We start from the raw sequence: 18,458 nt of genomic DNA, 5'->3' as shown, positions 1-18,458 counted from the left end.
AGTCATTCTTTGTTGGTCTGACTAGGATTTCTTTGGTGGTCCCATCTTTTTCTGCACTTGCATCACACTGTTAGATTCTGAGATGGGTTTTCTATGAATTTGACCAACATGCTTTACCTTTTGTCAAAGCTGGTATGGGCACTGTGGTAAGGTGATGAGCATCTGAAGCACGTGGAGGGCGAAGGACCTCTAGCCCAAGCTACCTCACATTCTCAGCTAGCCCAAGCTACCTCACATTCTCAGCTAGCTCAAAAGGATGTGGAAAGAGGCTCAGGCCCCTTCATCCTCTGGCTCATTGAATTCTGGCCAGCAGTGATGGGTTGGAACAGGCTTGGGTATTTCACCCTGTCCTTAAAGTTGGTAGACAATCAAATACTCTGACCAACTGCTAGTTAATCTACCCATCAAGCCAGGATGGCATTGTTCAAATGGAGTCAAAGTGATGCTTCGCCAACATCTCCAGAGGTTAGAAGATGCCACCACATATTCACAGGATATTTGTCTGCTTTGTTCCAGATTTTAATTATTTCCCCAAACTGCTATCTGGTACTGTCATTCCAAGGGGAGCAGTGATGGGGGGGTATTGCCAACCTTTATGGAGTTGATTGATGACTATTAAAGTTTGTCAGAGTATAAAACCAACTAGAATAAGACTGAAGCAACTTCAGTGGGAGTAACCCCATTTATTTCTAGACCATTCACATTTTACCCTTGCAAGAACTCTGTGGGTCATGTTAGCCTGAGAAATGGTGGCTGGACCATGTTTATCAACTGAGCCTTGGGTCAGAGCAGAGGTCTGAAATTTGCTCTATCTAGTCCCTATATCATATTCCAGTTCTTGTGTTAAATGCAGCCCCCCAGGACACTATATAAGCCCCTTTAGACCACACAGCTACACCTAAAAGGAATGTGCGTCAATTAGATATGCTACAGCCATCGTGATAGGAGGCTAAACATTTGGCCCCTCCTTCTGCCAAATTTCTGGTTTATTCTGATGTCATTATTGAAGAAGGGCCATAGCTCAGTGGTAGAGCATCTGCCTTGCATGCAGAAGGCCCCAGGTTGCATCCCCGGCATATCCAGGTGGGGCTGGTAGGGATCCCTATCTGAAACCCTGGAGAGGTCCTTCCAGACAGTGTGGACAATATTGAGGTAGAAGAACCAATTATCAGTCTCAATATAAGACAGCTTCCTTTGCTGTATGAAAGAGGAGGTGAAATGCCTCATTGACAGTTATTGAACTGTGAAGAAATCCTACTTAACTGTGTTTTAATGGATATTGTGTCCTGTATTCTGTCATTTGTATTGTAATGTACATTGTAATGTGTTTGATGGGGGAAGCCTTTTGTCTGGTTAAATGAAAGTTGGTTTAACTATCACTGGGAGCCCTTAACTGGCAGCTAGGGACAGGCTGGAGACAGAACTCCCAATATGCAAAAGAAGAATAGAAGTAATGCATATTCTGATTGGTGGTTGCAGACTTAGAATTCTTAGTTAGATAGTATGATTGGCTGTGGCTGGACTAGAGGGACCAGAAGAAGTGAATCTATGACTTTTTTTAAAAAAAAAACCCAACAAGCATACAATAAAAACATTAGAATACAATAAAAACAAAAGTCAGCAACTGCAAGAAGACAACTTAACTTGCCTGCATAAGCCTGGTGGAACAGAAAGGTTTTCAGTAGGCATATAAAAGTTAAAACAGAAGGCGCCTGCTGAATTTCCGTTGGCAGAGCATTCCAGAGACCTTGGCCAATGACACTGAAGGCCGATTTTGTGTCAATGTTAAATGAGCTTTGCCAAATTGGGGGATGGCCAAAGCCACTCTTGCAGATTATCTCAGTGATCAAGCTGGGATATAAGGGTTCAGGCAGTCCCTAAGATACCCTGGACCTAAGTGATAGTGTTGGTGAGGAGTAAATGGAGAAAATACAAAGGCAATCAGGCAAAAGTTTTAATAGGGTAACTAAAAAGCTTTCTTGGTTTAGTAATAATAGCATAGAATAAACAGTTGGTATTTAAACTGACAGTGACAAATCAGCAAAGTGTATACCCATTTAAAGAGATAGTGCCATATTAAAGTAGCGTATAAGCTTGTGCACTACTTAGTTTTGTAATAAATAAACACAAACTTCTTTGTTAAATATAGTAACTATATCTGACTGGTTTTGTATCATGCCTACATCTCACAGTTAACAGGGTTATTGGTAGGTTAAGGGTTTAAAGAGTATAAATGATATTAAATGGTGAGAGCAGAATGGGTTTACGAAAAGCATAAAAGTGGAAGTTTAGTTTTGTTAGTAGAATAAATAAAGAAATGTTCCCTTCCCTTCATAAGTACAAATATGTCTTCATTCTGTTTTGGCTTTATCTGAAGGCCAAGGTCACCTCCCACTCTTGGGATTTGCTTACTGTGGTAGCCTTGAATCCACTTCCTCCTTGTTGTCTCACTAAAGGGCAATAGTCAGGTCTGAAGGGGGGAGAAATTCTACCAGTGGTGTCAGTCAAACCCCATCCTTTCCAGAGTTAGTTAACTCCTGTATAATTAGTGTTCATAACTATAATTGAATCTCATCTCTAGTGGCTTCCCAGAAGAAAAATCAATAAGCAAGCCTATAAAAACTCATAGACCATTAAGAAACAAGACTAGGAAATCTAGTATGGTCTCTGTCAGTTTGACCTCAGACTGTCTGTCTTTTCATTATGTAATAGTTGAGATTTAAAACAGTAGTATTGGCATTCTGAGCTGTTCTTTAAAAGGTATGCCTTGTAAATTTATCACAATGTGAAAAAATCATTTATCTTCAAGATCTGTTGACAGAATTGGCCACCGTCATTTAACAAACGGCAGCTGTAGAAGGCCCAGGAGACTCTGTGGCTAGAGAAAAACTTTGCTGTCAATATGGTGAAGCCAGTGGTGCTGCTGCTTTTGTTATCTCACATGGCATGGGACGTAGATACCATGAAGTGTCCTATGAATGATCCTTTCCATATTCCACATGAATGGTATCAGCCAGGTAGTCTCCTCATTGGTGGGATTGGTTCTCAGATCATTTACATTTCCCCAGATGATGTTTCCTTCAACAAACACCCTTCTCAGGATGTGTTTGGCATTCAAATGTAAGTAATGCAGGAATTTGAATTTTCAAAGAATGAACATATGGGGTGAGACTGCAGACCTCTTTAAGTGTTTAGCAGTGATGTGCATAGCAGCAATGTATAGAGGGGCAGGGTGTATGCACCCCATTTACTCATGGTCTCCACCTATTTACTGCAAAATTCTAAAGAGGGTTTGTAAGCATGTTCTGAATGCGTTAACAAACCTCCTTGGAAACAGTTACCCCGTCTTCTCAGGTTTCCAGATCATCAGCAGGCTTGTAATTTCATACAGGCACACTGACAAGCCAGCTTTAGAGCATCATGGTAAACAGAGAAAAGTCAAGGCTAGAATAGGTAGACACCTTGAGTCCTTTGGAGCAGTGCAACCTCATTCACCTCCTCCCTCCCTCTCTCTCTCTGCATATTTTTTTGAACTAGAGAACAACCTAATAAAGGATACAGTGGTCATTGTAGTCCTTAAAAGTAGCAAGCCAATAGCAGAACTAATCATATATATACTGTATGACTAAACAGTGGCTGTCTCTCAGGGCACTTCCCCAGTGTGCGGATTAGATACAGCTCACAGGTTGTGCACATTGTTTGCATTTAAAGGTATCTGGTACAATCATGGGCATCTCCAGTTACAAGTATTTCAGGCAACAACGCTAAGAGACATAATTGACTGGCACTTTGGAAGACCACCTGTAGTTAGAGAAGACAGAGCAAAGCTCTGACTTCATATATGAAAGCTTCATACATTCATTTATATTGCATAATTTGTATGTATCTCTTTTAAATTGTACTTCACAAATTCACAGTGTTACATTTCTCTGTCACCCTTCTTGTCATTATTTGATCTTTGTTATGCCATGTCTGTTTCTTTTGACCTTTCTAGTCTCTCTCTAGCTCTTTTTCAACCTTTGTTCTAACAAAAGTGGATATTTATGATGCTTGTGTGGGCTGGCTTCAAGGTTAGATTGCCTTAATTAAAAGCAATGTGAGCTAAAATTGGTACTAAATTATTTGGATGAATTGTAGAGTTCTCCTGTGAATGTGCATATAACTCAATTTGCAGAGTGGTGTCAAAGCTGTACCAGCACATCCTGGCCTTGGTGTTTGCTGTGAATGAGATCAATGAAAATCCAAAGATCTTGCCCAATGTCACGCTTGGGTTCCATATCTATGACAGCTACTATAATATGATGATGACTTATCGTACGACTCTGGACCTTCTCTTCAAATTACATAGATTTATTCCCAACTACAGATGTCATGAGCAGAAAAACCTAGTGGCTGTCATTGGGAGCCTTGGCTCTGATATCTCCTTCCATATATCAGACATATTAGGTGTCTACAAGATTCCACAGGTAGGATCTGTGCACAGGGATACAGGGGATTTAACAAACCATACACACAAAGAGGTGTGATTGACTGAAAAGCAAAGTCTTGTGTGATGCTTAAAGGACAAATTCCAATGAAGAGCATAGTCAAACCAACAAGGAAAACAGGTGGCACAGAACAGAATCAGGCATTTTACCAGGCTTCCTTCTTCTGTTTCTTTCATATAAAAAATGTACCACTGTCTACCTTTATGTTATTGTTGGCTATTAACCATTGGCATAGCTGTTGCTGTTTCAAATTTCTTTATTTTACGATAATGCATTTTTTTCATTGTAATTCTTTTACTCTTCTTTCTGTTCAAGGCAGCCCCGTGCACATCCCTCCTAAGTCACCCCTGGAGGTGGGGAAGACATTTGATTGAGTTCACATTTCAAGGTGAACCTACCTAATTTGCACTTTCTGAAACTATGTGCAAACCAAAATACAGTCATCCTTCGAAATTCACACTTCTCCAAGTTTTACCGTGCAGTTCTCCAGCCAAATAATACATACAAAAATGTATATGTATATATATGTTCAAGGCAGCCCCGTGCACATCCCTCCTAAGTCACCCCTGGAGGTGGGGAAGACATTTGATTGAGTTCACATTTCAAGGTGAACCTACCTAATTTGCACTTTCTGAAACTATGTGCAAACCAAAATACAGTCATCCTTCGAAATTCACACTTCTCCAAGTTTTACCGTGCAGTTCTCCAGCCAAATAATACATACAAAAATGTATATATTAAAGTGTGCATTAAAAATGCATGTATTAAAGTAACATACAAATGTGCTTTATATAGGGAAATCACATTGTAAAATTCTGTATATTAGGCAAAATTGAATACAAGCATGTATATATTTATTGCAACTCACATTTAAATGCAGATAGATTTTCATGAGGATTTTAAAAAAGAATTTGCAAATAGATGTGGAAATGTGGAGAACTGATTAGTGGAAAAATGATTCAAGATGACACCAAAACTCAGAAATTGGCTCATTCCTGCTCACCACTAAAATAACTATTTTTTTAGCTTACATACAGCTCCTTTGCACCAGTGAAAAGTGATAGTATACGACTGCCTTTCTTTTATCACTTGGTTCCAAATGAATCCCATCAGTACCAGGGGATTATCCGATTACTTCAGCATTTTGGATGGATGTGGGTTGGGCTCTTTGCTGTAGATGATGACAGTGGAGAATGTTTCTTACAAATGCTGGAAGCATTGTTTTCCCAGAATGGCATCTGTTCAGCCTTCACAGTAAGACTCCCAGAGCAAGCATCTTGGCATTCAGATGAGCAAATGAAAACAATGGCTTTCAGTGTTTACTTACATTTGACAAAGAGTACAGCCAGCATATTTATTATCTATGGAGAAACTTTGATCATTACATGGTTGCTTCTTATAACAGATAATGTATATAAAGAAAGTGATATGTCACTGAGAAAGGTGTGGATTATGACTACCCAGGTTGATGTTGCATTAACAAGCATCCATAGCAAAGCAAATTTACAAGTGTTCCAAGGGGCTATTTCCTTCTCAGTGCACTCACATGAGCTTCTGAGCTTCAAAAAATTTCTTCAGACCATAAAACTATGTGGCAAACAAGATAATAGCTTTTTCAAGGAATTATGTGACCAAATATTTGACTGCTCATTTGCAAATTCCCAGGACCTGATGGAGGTCAGTAATATATGTACTGGGGAGGAGAAGCTAGAGTCTCTTCCCGGACCTCTGTTTGAAATGGCTGTTGCTGGCCACAGCTATAGCATCTATAATGCAGTTTATGCTCTGGTGCATTCTGTCCATGCAATGCATTCATCTAGATTCAGTCACAGAATAATGATGCAGGACAGAAGACTTCAAGATTTCTGGCCTTGGAAGGTACTATTTACAAAATGAATTGATGGGGGAGTGAGTGTGTGGGGGTCACATTCAGTGTTACTCCTAGTCAGGTTAGATCCATTGAAATGAACATGACTAACTTCTATTTATTATACAGCCACTCTCATGGCTGTACACTATAGCCAGCATGGATTTTTTCACATTCCACAATGTTACATTGAAAATATCACCCACATGTCATTCTGCTGCTTCCCATAAGCTCATTTCAAAACAAACCTTACAAAATTTATAGTCCTGAACTCAGAAACAACCCTGTACGTTTTCATGGTGATAAAACACTCAGAGGGAATCAAGAGTTTAAAGTGTAAAACAAGAGGAAAAAAATCAGACCCCTATTGGACTTTTTTCTGTCAGTGTTCTAAACTGTCAGTGTTCTAAATGCCAAACTCACAGCTACTTGGTTTGGCTAATCAGGAGGCCACACCCATGGCAGAGATTTATTTAATGTTTGACAGTCACAGCTTCCCCCAAAGAATCCTGGGATGTGTAGATTGTGAAGGGTGCAGAGAGTTCATAGAAGACTCCTATTCCCCTGACAGAGTTCCAGTGGCCAGGGTGGTTTAACAGTCAGCCCCTCTTCTGAAGATTGTAGCTCTGTGAGGGGGAAAGGGCATCTCCTAGCAACTCTCAGCACCCATCTCAAACTACACTTCCCAAGATTCTTTTTAGAATATTTCATTTTTTTAAAAAACTGTTCTGAAAGTATTTACGATAAACACACCAAAATATAAATCATAATCCATTTGTTTCCTTGTTGCTCATTTTAACTAGCTCCACCCATTTCTTCAAAGCATCGTATTCAATAATTCTGTGGGAGAAACAGTGTCTTTTAATGATGAAAGAGAATTGGGAGCTGGATTTGACATAGTGAACATAGTGATATTTCCAAATAACTCATTTGTTAGAGTACTAATTGGAAGAGTTGAATGCAAAGCTCTTACAGAAGATGAATTTGTCATTAATGAAGATATAATTGTGTGGCATGGAAGCTTCAATCAGGTATGGATTCTCCAGTGCTTTGGGGAGCTACTCTCTATTTCGATAAAGGAGGGTAAACGTCTGAGACTTTCCTTTGTTGCATAATTTGATCCCTGTCATAGATGATAACTATTTGTAATAAAGCCAGTGCTTTATACATCATTTAAAAACTAAAATGATGCAAAAATGAAAGAGCTGACTACATTATTCCACAGAAGATTCCAAAGCAATTTCACACTCTCTGTATGGTGGGATTTGCTCCCTTCAGCTAGGCAATCATCTCGGGCCATTGTTGCAAATGGCCAAAGAGGGACACATGACTGGAAAAGTGTCAGGCATGTGCACATACACTGAGATCTGGCTGTGTGTGTGTTTATAGGCCTGGACCAGATCAACAAGGCAAGATTTTTTAGCCTACTCTATACTGGATGCTGGGGTAGAAGTTTAGAGGTGGGTGTACTTAAGTAGGATAATTTGGTCACATTGTTTGCTAGGAAGGGATGGGAAAGGTTAATGGGAGATAAGTGAACAAGTGAACATTTTTTAGACTGTGGAAGGACAGCTTATCTGGGTTGTGAGACCCTTAGCCTGGATATGGAGCATTCTTGAGGTTTACTTGCAGCACCTGCCTAGAGTTGTGAGGCCCCAGGAGAGGTTGGGGCAGGAAGGCCTCCCTATTCACCATAAGGTAGGACCCAGGCTTCAGGACTATGCCTTGTCATGGCCTTTGCCATGAGCAGATTAGCTCATCCATGTTTGATGTTTAAGGTTAGCTTCCTGCACTTTTCATTTTTCCCTGCAGATGTTAATAAAATGTGGCCCTAGTTCAATCCATTTCCTATGTCTAATCTCTGCACCTTTAGCAGGACTGTGGCAAAGAGCAATAAAATATATTTAGTGGCCACAACTGGGCATCAATAGTCATGCCTGTTTCTGTGCGAGTATGCACTGAGATGAGTAGTTGTTTTCTCCAGTCTCATAATCATCCTCAGCCAAGTCATTGTAAAAAATTACAATTGTCATGGTCAATCATGTATTAACATATTTGTCTGAATGCATGATGTTCAATGTAATTTGATTATTCCGTGTCAACAATGCATGTGTTTTGTGGTAAGCAAGCTGATGGCTATTTCCTCCTCATTTATTCCATCTTAACACATCACTATGTTTGCTGATAGACGCTGCCCATTTCCTCATGTAGTGACTCATGCCACCCTGGTTATCAGAAGAAAAATAAAGAAGGGGAGAAATTTTGCTGCTATGATTGTGTACCATGCCCAGAAGGGAAGATTTCGAACCAAAAGGGTAGGAGATATAGGGTACCACCTTTTGCTGTACATACCACTAATTTATGTAACATACAATTGAGTAGTTGTGAGCACTTGATGACAGAGTTATGTGCGTCATCTTTCCAAAATCTTAGAATAAATTTACTCAATTTTTAAATTGGATCAATAATCTGAGGAAGCAATTAAATTCAAATGTAATTCTTGTCAATGGAAGCATGCCAGACATTCAGCTGCAGGTCATCAAGTGGTGAGAGCAGTCATGTTCATGAGTAAGCCAGCCTTTATCTGATTTTAGAATTGGAAAGTCTAGAATTCCAATATTAACTGTCATTGACAACCCAGGCAGTGAGTCAAGAATCTTGTTTTGCCTTCAAGTACTAAGATGTCAGTGTTTATACAAATGGGGTGGGCTTGACATCTTCAAAATAAGGGAAATTTTCATGAATATCTCCAGCTTAGAATTCATAAATGAAACAAATGATACCTACATGTGTCTGCTGGTACCATATGTAGAGTTTTCTTTTCTTCAGCCTGATTATATTATCTATCATACTGTTAGGAATAAATTTATTCTAGACCCCAAAAAGTTGCCTGGGGTTGTCAAGAGTGGTTTAAAAGAACCTACATTTCTGTCAGAACCAATGTTGCAAAGAATTCTGGACCCTAGAGAAACACAACTCAAAGTTCAGTTTCTTCCCATGAGAAATAACACCCATAGGCGCCTCTCTGGCTGGAATAATAATATCTTGGAAAGATAAAATGTATCCCAGTTGATTGTTGATAGTTTCTCTTGTCTTGCTTCATTTTTTCATACACACCCTGACATTGTAGTTAAATAGCATAACAGAACAAGTGTTCCTAAACACTTTGCTAGAATGAATCCATAGTTTTACGTCATACTGCTGACACAAGCACACTAAAGCCTCATGTTTACCTTTTCACCAAATGTCAATCTAACCCTCTTACTCGCATTTCCTCAGTTCTTATCTCATATTAAGCTGCTTAGATTGACATGTGTATGAATTATTTATCAAACTCTCGCTTTTTAGAATTATGAGAAATGTAACAAAGGATAAGAAAACGTGCTTGTTTTATTCGGTAATATTGTATTTTTATTCTATGATTTTAGTAAACATTGCATCTTGTTTTGCTTATGAAACCTATATAAATGAAGCTTTGGGCTAATAAAGTTGTTCTCTCTCCTGACAGACTGTGGTCTGTATGGTTAGAGACCCTTTCTTGATCAAGCAAGTAATTGTCTGTGTGTCTGCTTTACTTTTGGTATCTGGCGGGACCACTAACAGGTAAAATAAATTATTGAGCTTGTGTGCCTAATTAGAATTAAGGTATACGCCTGCTCACCCCCCCAGAGAAGGGAGGGGGTATTTAAATTTGTTCCTAACATACTATAAATACTTTTAAAAGCCTTCTCTGAATGCCATGTAACAGTATCATCACCCTGGATGCTTATTTATTTATTTATTGCAGAATATTTTTACCCTGCCCTATATCCAAAGATCTCAGGGCAGGTTTCGGCATCTAAAGCAACAATAATACATCAAATAAGTAATTTAAAATTGCAGCATAAAACCAAGCAGCAAACTAATTGAGTATTATCTTGAAAAGAAAGTGCTTTTTCCCAGTTTCTGCTCTAGGCAATATCCAGTAACTGGAAAAATGTGTTTGATGATTTTCTAAAACACAAAGAAAGAAAGAAAAGTTAAACATGTTTTAATAATACAAAGAAGAAACGTAAAAAGCAGTCTATTCCACTGCTCCTATCCATGTAATAACTACTATTCAATGTGTTGAATGAGAAAATGTCTTCTCACATAAACAATTCCACAGATGGAATGAAGAGCTAGAGATTCCTATGAGTAGCAAATCCACTTCAGAAGTCATTGTGAGAATCATTCCTAGTTCATACCTGAATTTGCACTTTTTAAAAAAAAACCCAGACACAGTTGATTGTTTCAGATGCCCAGAAGATCGGTTTCCAAGCAAGGACCAAGATCAATGCATTCCCAGAGTTATAAGCTTTCTGTCTTATGAAGAACCATTAGGGATTGGCTTAGCCTCGGTTGCAGCTGCTTTTTCCCTGATCACAGTCTTGGTGCTAGGAACTTTTATTAAGCACAAAGAGACACCCATTGTCAAAGCAAACAACCAGAATATCACCTATACTCTTCTCATCTCTCTCCTGCTTTGCTTTCTCTGCTCATTGTTATTTCTTGGACAACCCAAAAAGATGACCTGTCTTCTCCAACAATCAGCTTTTGGCATGATGTTTACAGTGGCTGTTTCTTCAGTGTTAGCCAAAACCATCACTGTGGTTTTAGCTTTCATGGCTACCAAGCCAGGATCCAGCATGAGGAAATGGATGGGAAAAACACTGACTGGTTCCATTGTCCTTTTCTGCTCCCTTGTTCAAGGGGTCATTTGTGTAGTGTGGTTAGGAACATCTCCCCCATTTCCAGATGTTGACATGCATTCATCAACAGAAAAGATCATCATAAAATGTAATGAAGGATCTGTCAACATGTTCTACATTGTGTTGGGCTACATGGGACTCCTGTCTGTTATAAGCTTCACTATGGCTTTCTTAGCCAGGAAGTTGCCAGATAGTTTCAATGAAACCAAGTTCATCACCTTTAGTATGATAATGTTCTGCAGTGTTTGGGTGTCATTTATACCAGCTTACATGAGCACCAAAGGCAAATATATGGTTGCTGTGGAGATCTTCTCTATTTTGGCTTCGACTGCTGGGTTACTGGGTTGCATTTTTTCTCCCAAATTCTATATTATTTTGCTGAGACCTGAGCTGAATCAGAGGGAGCAGATAATAAAGAGAAGGAACTGATGAAATTAAGAGTTTTAGTATGATAAGTAAGGAGTTGAGCAGTCTGCCTAACTCTAGGGTTTGGAATTGGAACAGTGTCTCTATTCTAGAGCTACTATATATGTCAGTCTGGTCCATTTTATCCTTGTACATTGGTCTCAAGCAAACACAAACAATATGTGACAGAATCAGGAGAAGTAAGCTAGAAATGTATTACTCTTTTATCAGTAACTATTATTCATTAATATAGGACCCCTCTAGACTGGTGTTTTATTGTAGGTGCATTCTGCAACATACTCTTGACACAATAATAGTGCATTAATGTCTTCTTTATTCTGCTCTGCTTTGCTCTGTGATGAGTCCCCGATACTACCACATTGTGGTTTTCTGGAAGAGCCTTGGCACAATAAAAGGAGAACGAAAATTAACCAAATCATTTGTGGTACAAAAAATTATGGGATTTCAGCAGAAAGTTATGGGATATGCACTGTTATTTAAGAGATGAGCACTGATTTGAAATGAAGCAGTGTGACTACCTCAAAACCTTTGCAGGTGCAGAGTACTGAAAGTGAGTCTGTGTGACTACACTGAGAGCAATATGAGCACAAATTATCATGAATTATTAAAAACATCTGGAGGGGCGTAAGAATTCTTTGGAGAGCAATCCTGAGTCATGGAAGCTGGCATAATTTATTGTGTCTTAAGTTAAATTGGCATAAAGTACACCAGATTCAAACCCCTTTCAAAGTGGAGGTTACTGCCATCTGAGCTAGCCCAAGCCTGGCAGAGGGAAAACAAGCCTTTAAAACAGAGTTTGACATACATCGGTGTAAGTACAGCTGGGTTTCCAGATTGCATGACTGAGCTGAACGGAATTAGGATCCAGCATAACTGCCTCATTCAGTCCCACTCCACCACTACCCCATAAGTCACATTTTTCAGGGCTTATGCCAGCATGAGTTGTGTTGGTCTCAGCTCAACTGGCTGAGCCCCAGTTGAGCCAGGATGAGCAAACTGAGCCGGGATCAGCCAGGTATGCTGGGATATCCTGGTTGAGCCAGGAACCAGCCGGCTGAGCCACAGATCCACCAGATCCTAACTTGTTCATCCTGGCTGATCTTGGCTTTTGATTGTGCCCTTAATGTCAAAAAGGAATGAGTCACAAATGATGTTTACATTATTTACTAAGATGCTATAAATATACATTGTCTTATACTGGAGAAAGAATTGGCAAAAGATTACAAAATTCTTTAATTAACTAAAGTCAATCTGACTTACTACCAGAGTGCAGTTCATGCTGGCCTACAAAACTGATTAGAATTTCCAATGAATACTAACATTCACCAAATTACTGATGCTTGTCATAACATTAACTTTTTAAATGTTTTCATATGTGCTTGTTCATGCTTGGGGATTAATTTGAACAATAGTCTCCCCCAATCCCTGCTCTCCAAACTGGTCCAACACATGGAGAGGAGTGAACACCTCATGCTATCCCTGCCTCCACCATCTCCACCTGTACACATAGGGATATAATGACCAATTTCTGCTTAACCATGTTCAAACAGCATGGTTGATTAGGAAATTGAGATGCCGACATCAAATTTACATAGTGACACTCTTCCAGGCTCCCAAGAATTAGGTGGGTGCCTCTATTAAATAATAAATAATAATAATAAATTTTATTTTTCAGCCGCCTATCTGTCCGGGTTAGGGACACTCTAGGCGACGAACAACAAGAATAAAAACAGTACATATACATATCAACATAATCAATTTTAAGCTAAAAAACCATCCATTAATTCAGTTATAACATAAAATCAATCTGTCCCAATCTTGTAGGCCTGCCTGAACAGTCAGGTCTTCAAGGCTTGGCGATAGCTGGACAAGGAGGGAGCATGTCTGAGATCGAAAGGGAGGGAGTTCCAGAGGGTGGGGGCCACAATAGAGAATGCCCTCTCTCTGGTCCGCACCAGCCTAGCTGTTCTCACCGGTGGGACTGAGAGAAGGTCTTGCGAGGCTGATCTCGTCAGGCGGCACAATCGGTGACTCTGGAGGCGTTCCTTCAGATATACTGGGCCGAAACCGTATAGGGTTTTAAAGGTCATCACCAACACCTTGAATTGGGCCCGGTAGACATACATCCTTGGCCAATGGCTGACCATTCCATGGATGTTGGATGTAACATTCATACCCCTAACTCTTTTAGAAGACCAACAGAACCATTTATGTGGGGAAGGTGGGAGAGAATGGGTTGCCATCATTACAAGCACTTCAGTTTTCCTGATAAGACCTGAAGCTTCAGAGAAAACTCCTGATATATCTCAGGAGGTCAGCCACTCCCCTCCCCATGGCTATGAGCTTGTTATTCAGGAAGTGTTTTAATTTCTCCCTTTGGATCTCTCATGCTACACACATGCAGTTTTATAGAGCAGCTCATGGGAACTTATAGAAATGAACCTACACATCAGGTCCTCTACATGTTCCCTGCTTTATCAACTCACTCCAGAGACAACACTGAGGAGGTGAGTGCTCTTGCTGTACTTCTTCATAAAGATTGGTTAAACTGATATTTTGCTTTCTCCACAAAAAAATAATAATATGTAGTTCGAATACAAAGATAAAATCCAACAACTGTAGAACAAATACTATATTTTATTTTTAGGAAATATATTTAGGAGACATTGTAATAGTGTAACAGAGAATACAATCATGTAATATTGTTCTCCATATGTGTGTAACTGAAACAAGCACAACACTATTCTTCTGTTGCTAAAATGAAGCTGGATTAATTCCAACCCCATTGAAATCAGAGTGGAGGGCCTTGTAACAAGGGCAGACCCAGCTCTTAGTGCTGGGGACAACTGACAGCCAGGTAGAGCCACTGCAGGCATTCATAAGGTGTCACTGTCCCTTTCCTCAGGCCACATTCACACGAGACATTTATGCAACTTTAAGCAGTCATGCCTTTCCCCATAGAATCTTGGGAAGTGTCATTTGTAAAGGGTTCAAAGATTTTTGTTAAAGTACTCTGACTACTGGAGCTCTGTCCGAGGAATGGGAGTTGCCTAACAACTCTCAGCACCCTTCACAAACTACACTTCCCAGGATTCTTTTAGGGAAGCCATGACTGTTTAAAGTGGAATAAATGCCTGGCATGGGTGTAGTCTCAGCATCTTTTCAGAGCACTCAGCACACCACCCATCCCTGCATTTCCATTTAGAATTAGCCAGAAGCCATTGTGAGGACTAACTGGGGGTGGGGATGGGATGTTTTTCCCAGACTGGCTTTTGAGGTACACTTTTTTAAACCTACGCTATGTGGTTGATATTCACTAATAGGCAAAAGAACCTTGCAGTTTAAAAACATACCTATAGCCCACAGCTAATTCTATCAAACTTTAAAAAGTAGGGAAATTGGGCAGCTATAGTGAATGCACCAGGGGAGCAGGAGACCTGACCTCCTTTCTGAGATATTGTACTGCCCTACACATTTGTCCAAAAGGAAAACATTGTGAAAAGTATCATTGCTTTTCAGTTTTTCCCCACCTTTTCATTTTACAGCAGGCACATGTAGCCTCCCACCCAAATTTAAACAAAAGCTGTCTCTGGCCACATCCACACCAGGCCTTTATTTCACTTAAGGCAGCCATGATTCCCCCCCAAAAATCCTGGAAAGTGTAGTTAGTGAAAGGTGCTGAGAGTTGCTCGGAGATGTGCTATTCCTCTTACAGAGCTTCAATCAGGGCAGCTGACTGTTAAGCTAGTCTGGCCACTGGAGCTCTCTTGGGAATAGGAGTCTTCTCTCAGCACCCTTCACAAACTACACTTCCCAGGATTTTTTGGGGGGGAACCATTACTGCCTCAAGTGAAATAAATGTCTGGTGTGGGTGTGGCCCCCTAATTAGCCAAGCCAAGCAGCTGTGAGTCTGGCTTTGAGAACACTGGCAGTTGGTTCTTATTGAGCATGCCTGATGTTATGATTGAGTTCAAGGTAAAATTTATTAAATTAATTAAAAATCAGCCAGGCATTTTTTTTATCTTGTAGGCTTCAGAAGATGAAGGTCAGAGTATGAGGCAAGGTCAGTAACACGATTACAGGTACTCATTGAACACAGCTGATTTTTAATTAATTTCAACAATTTATGAGAACTCTTGACAGAAAAATGTCCCAAAGGGGTCTGGTTTTCTCCTCTCTCTTTTTACACTTTGAACTCTCAATTGTCTCTGACTGTGTATTGCCATGAAAATTGAGAGTGTTGTTAAGCCAGTGTTTCTGAGTTCAGGACTGTAAGTTTTGTAACATTTTGTTTTGAAATGTGCTTATGGGAATCATCAGAATGGCATGGGAGCATTTTCAATTTAACGTTGCGGAATGCAAAAATCCTTGGTGGTTATAGTATACAGCCCCTCTCATGGCTGTATAATGACATGAGTTTGGGTTGTTATATGGCTTGTTTGATTGGCTTATTCCATTGATCACAGTTGTCAGGAAATGCAGGGAGGGAAGGTGAAATACTCCTCTGCTGAGCGCCCTGAGATAGCCGGAGGGCAAAGGAACTGTTACTCAGACTGTGCACCAGATCTGGCTGAATCCCAAGTCGAATTGGATGATTCTGGCAGATCTGTGCTTTCAGCAAGGTTGGGTTACCCAGAACAATCCAGGGCTGTCAGGGGGTGGAGTGTCAGGCAGGACATCAGGCTGGTGCAGTCCTGCTGGCATCAGCTTTGCCAGCACATTCCCTACAGAGATTGTGCTAGGGAAACAGACCTTAGCAGGACCAAATAATCTTCTGGTGAGTTGAGGGTGAAATCCTGCTGCTAAAGGGTGCTTCTTCACAAGCACTTTTCCTACAGGGGAACATTAGCCCTGCCCCTGATTTGATTTGGGAAGAGATCTAGGTTGGGTCAGGTGCTCCTCAGTTGGGACTGATCTGGGTCCCCAGATCTGGTCAGAGATGCTGTATGCACCCCTTACCCAGCCTAACTGTTATTGATGACTGACTTGAGGGGATGAAGAAAGAGAGTTGTCCTTAGCTCCCAGAGCAGCCTTCAGTTGACTGATACCTTCCAGATGTTTGGAATGCCAGCCAAGGGCACCAGGTTTCCCTAAAGGCCTTATTGCAATGAAGTGTGGCCTGCTAGGGTGTGGTGGAGCAAGCATATGCCCTCTCACTCAAGCATATTCCCTCTCACTGTTAGTGAGAGTAGGCAATGATAGGCATGAATCAACAACATCATTCATCCAGTGCATAGAGCAAGAGTGGTGTACCCAACAAGGAGGCAGAGGGAGATCCTGCCTTTGTGTTCTCCAGTTACGCTGCTTGCAGATGTATTGATAAAAATGTTGTTATTGTGTGTTGCTGATCCTTATGATCAATAAAATGTAACCCTTATTCCCAATACTACCTTGTGTCTTTATTCTAGTGAATGGGGGGACAAAGAAGGTCTACACTCTTGTGATGAGCTCCATTTCTTGACATTTGCCCCCGTCATTCTCTCTCCACAGAGTTCTTTCAAGGAAAGAAATGGTAAACCACACATCTGTGACAGAATTTATTCTGCTGGGATTTTCTGCCATTCGAGGGCTCCAGATTTTACACTTTCTGCTGTTCCTCTCCCTTTATTTAGCAACCTTGATAGGAAACTTCCTCATAATCATAGCTGTGGCCCAGAACAGTAATCTTCATGCCCCCATGTATTTTTTCTTGGCTACCCTCTCCTCCATAGATTCCTGCTATGTTTCAACCACTGTGCCCAAATCCATGGCTAGCTCCCTGATAAACAGCAATGTGATTACATTCTCCGGATGCATCGCCCAGGTTTTCTTGGTTGTCACATGTGCAACTGCAGAATTTGCTCTGCTCACTGTCATGGCTTATGACCGTTTTGTTGCAATCTGCCATCCTCTACAATACAAGCTGATCATGAACTGGAATGCCTGCCTGCAAATGGCAGCTGCTTCTTTGCTCTGCAGTGTAACCAGTGCTGCAGTGAACACTGCAAACACATTTAGATTATATTTCTGTTCTTCTAATATTATTGAGCAGTATTTCTGTGATATCCCTCAGTTACTAAAGATCTCTTGCACTGCTACGGAGGCTAATGAGATAATCACTTTTGCCTTTGCAGTGAGTGTGGGCTCCTTTTGCTTTTTCTTTGTATTTGTTTCTTATGGTTACATCTTTTCTACTGTGCTCAAGATTCCATCAGTTCAGGGTCGGTATAAAGTCTTTTCCACCTGCATCCCACACTTGACATTGTTTTGCCTCTTTGTTTCAACAGCCATGTTTTCTTACATGAGGCCAAAAGCTTTCTCCTCTCCATCTGTGGACTTGCTTGCTGCTGTTTTGTACACAGTTTTGCCACCACTAATGAACCCCATCATTTATAGTCTAAGAAACAAAGAGATGCAAACAGCTCTGTGGAAAATCATGAAGAAAACTTTTGATTTCATGTGATGGTCTGACGATGGACATTTTCGAAGGCACAGAAGGTTTTATACAAGAGTGACTGTTGGAGACAGATATGATAAGATGATGTTTAAGTTATTTATAGACATTCTTCTTGAACATGAGGAAACTATAGAACCAATTTAAATGATTTCTCATGAACATGGTCTCTGTTTCTAAGGCTATAATTATACATTAATGAGCAACTGCACGTCTGGCTATCAATTCTCCACTGCAAAGTCATTAGCAAATGACTTGTTTACTGAGCAGTCATCCTGATTTGTTCATGCAAGTTTTTGGACACATTAGATAATCAAAAGAGGGTAGAAAACGGTTGGAAATGCTGTCTGAATATTACAAGACTATTATAAGTTTTTAGGACACAGGTGGCTAACATTTGGCTCTCCAGATGTTGCTGGATTATCATTCCCGTTATCCCTGATACGGGGCAAGCTGGTTGGGGGTGATGGGACATGGGGTCCAACACCTTCTGGAGGACCACAGGTTCCCCATCC

The 18,458-nt window shown here is 40.4% G+C and overlaps 2 protein-coding genes across 2 annotated transcripts; both read left to right on the top strand.

Annotated features, from left to right (window-relative positions):
* Positions 1 to 2,902: 2,902 nt before the first annotated feature.
* Positions 2,903 to 11,513, top strand: LOC133367792 (vomeronasal type-2 receptor 26-like). The gene is made up of 5 exons (XM_061591896.1): positions 2,903 to 3,120; positions 4,175 to 4,466; positions 7,158 to 7,385; positions 8,543 to 8,669; positions 10,612 to 11,513. The coding sequence occupies exons 1-5, from the start codon at positions 2,903 to 2,905 to the stop codon at positions 11,511 to 11,513; spliced, it is 1,767 nt and encodes a 588-aa protein (XP_061447880.1).
* Positions 11,514 to 17,019: 5,506 nt separating this feature from the next.
* LOC133367791 (olfactory receptor 14C36-like) lies at positions 17,020 to 17,952 on the top strand. Its single transcript, XM_061591895.1, has one exon. It carries the CDS (start codon positions 17,020 to 17,022, stop codon positions 17,950 to 17,952), a length of 933 nt encoding a protein of 310 aa, XP_061447879.1.
* The last annotated feature ends 506 nt before the right edge of the window (positions 17,953 to 18,458 follow it).

The sequence above is a fragment of the Rhineura floridana genome, chromosome 11 (assembly GCF_030035675.1).
Source record: "Rhineura floridana isolate rRhiFlo1 chromosome 11, rRhiFlo1.hap2, whole genome shotgun sequence".
Taxonomy (NCBI): Eukaryota; Metazoa; Chordata; class Lepidosauria; order Squamata; family Rhineuridae; genus Rhineura; species Rhineura floridana.
Note: the sequence above shows the minus strand (reverse complement) of the source record. Positions and strands in the feature narration are given on the sequence as shown.

What these genes read in the sequence shown, in the direction of transcription:
- LOC133367791 (XM_061591895.1), top strand. Translation starts at nt 17,020, where the DNA reads ATGGTAAACCACACATCTGTGACAGAATTTATTCTGCTGGGATTTTCT.
- LOC133367792 (XM_061591896.1), top strand. Translation starts at nt 2,903, where the DNA reads ATGGTGAAGCCAGTGGTGCTGCTGCTTTTGTTATCTCACATGGCATGG. An exon ending in GGCATGGAAGCTTCAATCAG is followed by an intron (nt 7,386 to 8,542) that starts GTATGGATTCTC and finishes GTTTGCTGATAG; the next exon opens with ACGCTGCCCATTTCCTCATG. An exon ending in GAAGATTTCGAACCAAAAGG is followed by an intron (nt 8,670 to 10,611) that starts GTAGGAGATATA and finishes AAAAAAACCCAG; the next exon opens with ACACAGTTGATTGTTTCAGA.